The sequence below is a fragment of the Boleophthalmus pectinirostris genome, unplaced genomic scaffold, assembly GCF_026225935.1.
Source record: "Boleophthalmus pectinirostris isolate CB_2022bp ecotype Guang Dong unplaced genomic scaffold, ASM2622593v1 HiC_scaffold_200, whole genome shotgun sequence".
Taxonomy (NCBI): Eukaryota; Metazoa; Chordata; class Actinopteri; order Gobiiformes; family Gobiidae; genus Boleophthalmus; species Boleophthalmus pectinirostris.
This window is the reverse complement of record NW_026571154.1, coordinates 1-8418: the sequence shown is the minus strand read 5'-3', so window position 1 is coordinate 8418 and position 8418 is coordinate 1. Positions and strand designations below refer to the sequence as shown.

Sequence of the window (8418 nt, the reverse complement as noted above, 5' to 3'; positions counted from 1 at the left end):
TACATACACATTTCCTGAAAACGCCCCGTGCAGGGAAAAAAAAAAAAAAAAAAAAAAAACAGAAAGAAAGAAACATACTCGAGTGACTCTGAGCTGTAATAATAAGGCTGTGTTGTTTATCTTAAGAAGAGGGGCTGGACATTTGCTCATTTGTGCTGTGGACTTTCTATCTTTCCCTTTACTCCTCATCTCCATACTTTGGAGCAGTTTTCAGTCTGCCGCTGGAGTCTCGCACAAACCGCCGCTCCGCCGACCAAGGTCAGCGACAGTGACCGCCCACGAGAGCTGTCATCGCGGCACTACAGCTCTGTGGGCGCCGAGAGCTTTCTAACTCCAAACGGGGCTATGTAATGCGCACAATCTCGGGGACCGGACATTTATGGATGTGGAGGAAACCGTTCAGTTTCAGAGGATTAAACGGATTCGAACAACTTTAACCAAACGTCAACTATAAAGTGACAAAAGTTCACCAAAAGTGACACCATGTTAGGAAACCCAGGGACTTACGCGAACAAGAAGAGGAAGAAGCCAGTTCTGAAACAGTAAGTTTAGATTATCATGTTGTTTAATCATAACGCGCAAAAATGGGCAATTCAAGCGCATTTGGATGTTTTACAGTTAAAAAGTCTAGCCACCAAAACATCGTGCAAAGTTAAGAAAATGCGCATAACTTGTAGGCTAGTTTGTGCTTCAAAAAGCGCTTCAATGCATGTGCGTAAAGTTATAATAATAATCATTTTGTCGATGCATATGAACAAAGATCAGACAAAATCACGTCGTCTAGATTTAGTCCCTGTATGTGGTCGATTTTGAAACAGCTTAATGGCTAGACTTAAGGCGTGGTCTTGTGTTGCCAATTTAGCCTAATTATAAAAATAGGCTGTAGATGAATAAACCAGCCAGGTAAGAATAGCGCATTGTGGCTTATGTTAGAGCTAATGGCTTTCCTCGGCTGTAACATGTGCTTAGAACAACACAAAGTGAGCAGACAGGAAGTCGCGGAGACAACTGTACAGAAGTCAAAGAGTGAAAAGTTAGTCCCTTAAAATCATGGCGATCTGTCTCGTTGCTTTCATAAAGTAGCCTCCATAAAGTGTCTGGGCTGTGTTGAGTTGGAGGGAGACGCAGCGGTTCTGTGTGTGTGTGTGTGTGTGCGTGTGTGTGCGTTGCTCACTTTTTGGACTACCTTAAGAATGTGTGTAACTTGGATCTGGCATGGATATCTTACCCTCGCGCATTAATCACAATCAAGTTGGAGAGTCGGCTGCTGCTCTCACGCGATGCTCCGAGGAGGGCGGGGGCGCGAAGGGGGAGGCCAGGGCTCCGGGCTCTCAGTGTGTTTTTGTAATCTGATATGCTCTGCGCTGCCTGCACCGTTGTGGGATCACTGCTGCCTGCTTGAATTGTGTGCTTTCTGCTAGTCCCAAGCCTTTTCCTCTTGTTCTGTCTCAGCCGTATGCAAGTTTTCTCTTCTTTCTTTTGACCTACTTTGTATCTTAATAAACCTGCCAATAGTTGTGTAGCTAGTCTTGAATGTCTAAAAAGTTTTTCTCTAAGGCCAAATAGTCAAATAGTCATTTTTTGCCATTATTAAAGGAGTTGAAATATATCCTTCTACCTTTTTCTTTTTCTCGTTTATATTAGAAGCCTTCTGTATAGGTTGTGTAGATTTGCAATCTACATCAATTCCCAATCCCAATCATCCAATCTTGGCTAGCAACAAGTACAAATATGCCATTTTGCATATTACCTTCAGTTGATACAAGAAAAAACATGGCCTGTATTATATTTTTATGGTGCACTTTTTCATTGGTCACAGAAGTTGGTCCAACTAACTATTTTATGCCATATTACACAATGCAACAAATTAAATACTTTTAAGAACTACAAACTAACTTGCTTGCCCTGGTCGTCAAGCGTGAATGGAACTAGTTGTGTAAACATTTGTAATCAAAGTTACTCAATGGTTAGAAACTAGACAAAGGATTGACGTTTTCTTTGAAAGGAAATACAGAGCTAAAGTTAACATGTCAGGTATGAGACCTGTATTAAAAGAAATAGGAGGATTTACAGTAGACAAAGTTAGCCCCATTGTGGACCGTCTGTCTGACTGGTGTCAGATTAAACTGGGAACAGTGAGGCCATCTGGGGGGATGACTCTTTTGACACAACATTTTCAATACCAGATGGCTAATTATGCAATATAGATGGTGTCCTCTCACGGAAGGTTTCTGCTTTTTTCAATTGCACAATTCCAGTAACAATAGCTACACTAGGATGAAACTGAATTTGCAATAAACAACCAGGCAACCAGGATCTCAAAATATGTTCTTCAGACATCTTTGTTGATCCAAACTTCCTCATAATAGCATGTGGTGATTGGTCTGAGGGCAGCCACAGGTCCACCACAAGAATTACCCCAGATAACCTTTACTGACCTCCTACTACTTTTTCTAGTGAAGCATTAGAAACTGATTTTGTAACATAATAATAAATCTGATATTTAAGCAGTTATGTGGGCCTATAAAGCAGCAGAGACCTGGCGACTCACAGCCGGTTGGTTGCCTGTTCCCAGTATAATCCCAAAATAAAAAGGTAGACTGTGCGCAGACATCTGTGTTTCAGAAGATGCGGGCCGTGCAGTGGACTGAGGTTTCCTGCGCGGCCAGCTGGGCTCTGCCTGCACAAAGGCACTATTGAGCCTGACTGTAAAAAGCTGTGGTCACTACATAGGGGCATTCCATGTCAGATATGTCCATTCAAATTCTCTTTTTATTGGCTGGCGTTCCCTCTTCACCCTAAGACTCATTTGCCGGTGTTGTGCTGGTCCCAACCCTGGAGAAATAGACAGCATAGCATTAGTGAAAGCATCTATGTCCTCTATATGCCTCTATACCTTAAGTATGATTTGCTGTGAAGAATCATAATGTGAAATCAATAGTAGAAAAGTATAAAGGAAAGTTGATATGACTACTACTAAGTAGTTGTTACAATTCAGTTCATACTGTTTTAATGCAGTATGCAATTGAACAATTGTTTTTATGTCTAATCACGTCAAAATATGTATTGTTCTCCCAGAGTTTCCTGAAACTTGGATTGCTATGGCTTTTCAACAAGAGCTGGCTTTCCTAATAAGTCGGATAATATTCTTTACCAAGGCAAATATTTTCAGATGAGATTACTGTCGGTGGATTGTGAGAATGAGACTCACTGATAGGAGGCGTGGCACCAAGCCAAAAGCATTCCTGGTGAACACAGTTTTCCTTTGTTTCATTGTTCATGAGAGGCATCACTATAATCTCCAGCCAAACGCTAAAAGCCAGTACTTAAACACAAATTACCCAAATTTCAAGTTTTGGTAAAATAAACTAAAATTACATTCAATAACAATCAGCCCACTTTAAAGAAGTTAAGGCCAAACAGTTTGAAGTGCATCATAATAACAAAGTAATTATAATGCATTTTATGCTTGTTGCAGATTTTTGCTTGGTTATATGGCTACATCATGTCTCTTGGTCAATAGCACAGAAAAATCAAAAGCTCAAGTACGCTCTGGACAAAGAGGAGGAAACACTTCCTCTCACGGGCCTGGGCAGGATGGCCCTCTGACCGCAGCTCCAGGAGGACTGAAAACACACAGCACTGAGCATTGTTATATCAGCTGTAGAGGGCTCTCACTGTTGCATTTTTGTAAAGTAGAGCTGAACGGTTTAGGGAAAAAATTATGTTTCTAACAGGAATTTGCGATTTAGGTTTGAATGGAGAATTTTGTTCAAAGTTCACATTTTAAACATAGTAAAATTTTAGAGAAGCCTAAAATATGAATTGCATAACTAATGCAAGACTCTCATGCATTTCAGAACATGTTTGTAGAGGTTTAAACCGCAGGGTTAGCAGGTTTGATAAGGCAATGAGACAAGATAGTTTCTCATTTGCAAATCAAATTATGTTACCTAAATAAGTGCAGTCCCTGTGATTTGAAGATGGTGATTATTAAGTATTTATTACAATATATCTAGCATTCCAAATGTCCAGATTATAAGCGTGTAAAATCTATAACACACACATACATTCTTCATTCTTATTTTTAGATCTTAAGAAGGAGCTTTGTCATATAGACATTTTGGCATAGTGCTATACTTGAACCTCAAGATACTTACAGGCACATTATAGCACATTACAGATCCGTTGTTATTGTCTGCATATTGTTATCTAGATAGTGACAAAAAATACTGGCATGTTCATTTTTGCCAGTATCACCCACGTTTAGCGTACAATACCCCCAGCAAAGGCCAGTTTCTTCAATAGGCTCCAAGCCATAACCCCAAACCCTGAAGGCTTCAATTACTTGAGATGACAGATTTGAGTAGAAAGAAAGAACATTGAATAAGTTGAGGGAGTTCTTCTAACCATTCATCATCCATTTATTGCCATATCCTCTATAGCTCTGTCCTCTGTCCAACTAAAGCTGGTTTTGTACAATGTGACCAAAAGTGAAAAGAAAGCACACTATTTCGGATCAGCCAGAAGTCCAGGCGCTGGGCAAAAGTGTGTCATTCCAGTCTGTCTCTGCTGCATAACAGGGGTGAGTGAGGTCAAAGCACTGCCCGTACGATCCAAAGATAAGGAAGACAAACAGAAATACTGGGGTTTTCGTGAATGAATGCATGAGGTGGTCTGCTGCCTGGCCCCATGATCCCAACCAAATCAAGGTGGAAAACTGCTCCTGAATGCTGGCTTTTGTCTGCCTGAATTTCTCTGCAATGAGATCAGTCTTGGTCCAAAACTGAATAGGTATAACGCAAGTTGCATTAAACTGTGGTAAAGCAAGAAACTGAATTGTGTATTATTAACCGGAGTTGCACTACAGAGACAATTAGGGAGAAGGTTGGAGAATTTGAACTCACGAATGACAGACTTGAGCCCAGTGGATATGATCAAAAATGGCAGCGGGCCTACCGGCTGAACTATGATCTCACTCTGCTATTAAAGACATGAAGAGAAAAGCAGTCGCCTTGTAGGATTTGTTACACTTTTCCATAAAGACAGATCAAAACGTGGTGCTCATGGTGCTCATTCATACCTCTAAAAACTATCATAGCTAATTAAAATACTCAATAGTACTATAACGTATCAGATTTATGAGTATGCTTTTATGATTAGTCTAGCTCTGAGCTCAAATACACAAACATGCGGTCAGCTTTTACCCACTGCACCCACTTATTCGGCTGCTGAGTGACAGGCAATTTGACCAAACCAAACTGAAGTGTGATCTTAGGGAGGAGGAAGATCTTGTCAAGGCAATATAAAAATGGATGAATAAAATTAATATTGTGATCTAGTTTGATTTGTTTGCAATGTCATTCATCTTAGTGACATTTACTGAAAAGAAAGATGAGTAGTATCTGTTTTGCTTTAACCTTAACCCTTTAACATAAACTGATTACAGCATGGATTTTGAGTACTGTTTTGTTTTATCTATACAGAGTGAAACTTCATACTTGTCTGGATTTGTCCAATGCAATAAAAGTAAACTAAAAAGTGAAAGAAAAAAAATTATATGATGATCTACACCATTATAAGGTTTTTACATGAACCTGGTTTCTTACGTCATAGATACAGTCCTGCAAAATACTATTTTACAACTGGAGTTATGTCATAAAAGTGCAGACTAGACAAAGATTTCATGCAAAGATTTATGCTCCTTTTTATCTAACAAGTCATATAATAATATAAATGTCATTTTGCTTAACGTTATATAAAGAAAGCTGGGGAAATGGGAAGTTCAGATTTAGCTCTAGCTGCTGCTCATGCTGAACTGAGATAGTAGCGCTACATTTGATAATCAATCCTTAGCACCTGTTTGAGGATTCAACTATTTGTATGGTCCAAAAGCGGTTTACAGTAACACATGTGACCGTGGTGTGTCCAGTTGGTGTGTAATGACATTTATGGTGTCTAATAAGCGCTGTAAGTTTGCATTTTTGCAGTGGGTGGTCCTAAAGTGAGAGAAAATAAAACTGCTCTCGTGGCAAAGAAGTGACCACCGTTTAGACTAACTTCATTAGCCATGCTTTGTGATGATTTCCAATGAAAATAGAGGTACTTTCTCCATGTTTGTCAGACAACGGCTAGTTTACTCTTAATGGCTATGGTGAACCAGGAAGGGTCTCTGGTGAATGCGCAAATGAATATGTGAATCACTCCTCACTCACACAGAGATTTGTTGTTGCCCAGAAAAGGAAATTTTGTAAGGAAAAGATGATGCTGTTGTTATTGTAATACTGTTAGGAAATTTCTGAATTTACTGACAATTAGGGATGGACAAAATATCTGTGCCAGTATTAGTGGTATTAGGGGATTTTTGTCATATATGGGTAAAAACTAGGATTAATTAGCACCAGTAATTTGTGCATCATGTGTCTTTTTAAAGGCTATTGTCTGATCTATGTTATAATGTTTCCCTTATCAAAAACATACCTGGAGTTGTGTTTTGTTTCATTCACACATATCGTTGGGATGCAGACAGCTTAGTAATGCAGGATCACTCAAACATGTATGAAACAAAACACAACTCCATGTGTGTTTTTGGTAACAACATTATAAGATCGCTAAAATGCTAACAAGAGTCAATTTTGGCAGAGAAACTTTAACTTCAACTTGAAGACCTATATACTTTTAACATCTTGATATCAATAGAAAAAAATATTGCTTATTGGCAGAAAAAATCCATGAACCATTTTATTTGAGTCGTTTTGAAACACAGTACTATCAGTTCCTTTTTTTCTAGGGTCCTCTTTGATCTGACTTTCCCAGCTCAAACATGTTTTAACATTCCTCTTTTATTATTTTTTCACTATATAAACAGCCTTGACGTTGATTTGAAGTCTGGCACTTTTTGAATCAGCTCTTGACTCACTTAACCCCACCTGCAGTGTTTGAGTGTTTGTTCATCATATTTATAGCTCCTCTTTGAATAGCCCTGAAACTGGCCCTTGGTTCTAGGTTGTTTTGGGCCATGCTTAAGTGGTGTGTCATACCACATAGGGCCACAAATTGCATTACCGTCTCCCTCCATCCATTATCCAGACTAAACTCCAGCAGTCTCTCCTGTTGACCTCATTCAAACTCACTCATGGTTTCTTGTCACTCCGCAGAAAGAAGGCTTCAGATGGGAACGATGTGGTCAAGTCCAATCCGTCCAAGCGCCATAGAGACCGGCTTAACGGAGAGCTGGATCGCCTCACCGAACTGCTGCCGTTCCCAGAGGAGGTGCGCTCCCGGCTGGACAAGCTGTCAGTGCTGCGCCTCAGTGTGGGCTACCTGAGGGTCAAGAGCTACTTCAAAGGTACAAGGCTCATGCTGTTGTATCATAGCAACATCATTCATTAAAAGTGCACTATAAGAGAGGGGACAAGATCAAGTTGCCCTGAGACTGTACGCACATGGGAAAAACAAAGATTTTATCATCTGTTTTTACACTTACCACGGGCATGAAAGGGCCTTGCTCAGCCTCTAGAAAGTTGGGTATTTTTAAGCAAAAAACTTCTCCACATAGAGACTCTGTCCCAGTTTGTATTTCGTAGTGATAGGGCCAATATTGATACAGGTGATCAGTGCTTAAGTTGGTTAAAAAAGATTGTGAAATAATATGATCAAATACAGTATATGCGCAAAGAATTCACCCGCGAGCAGAGCATGCAGTGGTTTCCACTCTTGAACATCCTTTGAAAAAGATCCACAAAGGGATATTTAGGCCATCTTCATTCATAAGTTAGTTTAAAGTAAGAAAGAAAGAGAGAGAAGTGCTCCTCCTCCTCTGTGTCCCTCAGCATTGTGCGTGCATAGAGCAGCAGCAGTGGGGGAAAAGCTGCAGCGACATAGAGAACAGCGGAGCAGATCCAGGTTTAGTCTAGTCCTTTAAGTAATACAAATTAAGAGTAAAAAACACATTGTACATTTAGTATATTGTAATAATCAGTAGTTATGTATGTGGGGATTTAGACAGCAGGACTGGTGTTTAAAGCATGTTCAATGCATTTAGGCAATTTAAAAAGATTTAATGAAAACTACTTAATTTGGTAATTTTTATAACTTCATCAACACATAAAATACATTCACAGCACACTCTATAAAAAAATTTGACCAGTTTAAAATCATGTGCACCCTATCTCGCGTCTCATCTCGTCTCACCCCTATACACTATGTATGTTTTCTGGTGGAGAGTACATCACCTGGAAAGTGCCACAGTATGATATTAAACTTGTATTTTGCATTTACAATTACACAGTTTTTATTGGTTAAAAATAAATATAAAGTAGAAAATGTTGATTAATGTACACTGTCCATGCTAAATAAACCAAACAAATAAATAAATAAAAACATAAGGCAAACCCTCCACAGGAAAAGTTGCACAGT

General features: G+C 39.4%; 1 protein-coding gene across 1 annotated transcript; it reads left to right on the top strand.

Annotated features, from left to right (window-relative positions):
* LOC129409983 (aryl hydrocarbon receptor repressor-like) lies at window positions 1-8249 on the top strand. Its single transcript, XM_055156854.1, has 2 exons — window positions 1-542; window positions 7158-8249. Exons 1-2 carry the CDS (start codon window positions 484-486, stop codon window positions 7390-7392), a joined length of 294 nt encoding a protein of 97 aa, XP_055012829.1. The 5' UTR covers window positions 1-483; the 3' UTR covers window positions 7393-8249.
* The last annotated feature ends 169 nt before the right edge of the window (window positions 8250-8418 follow it).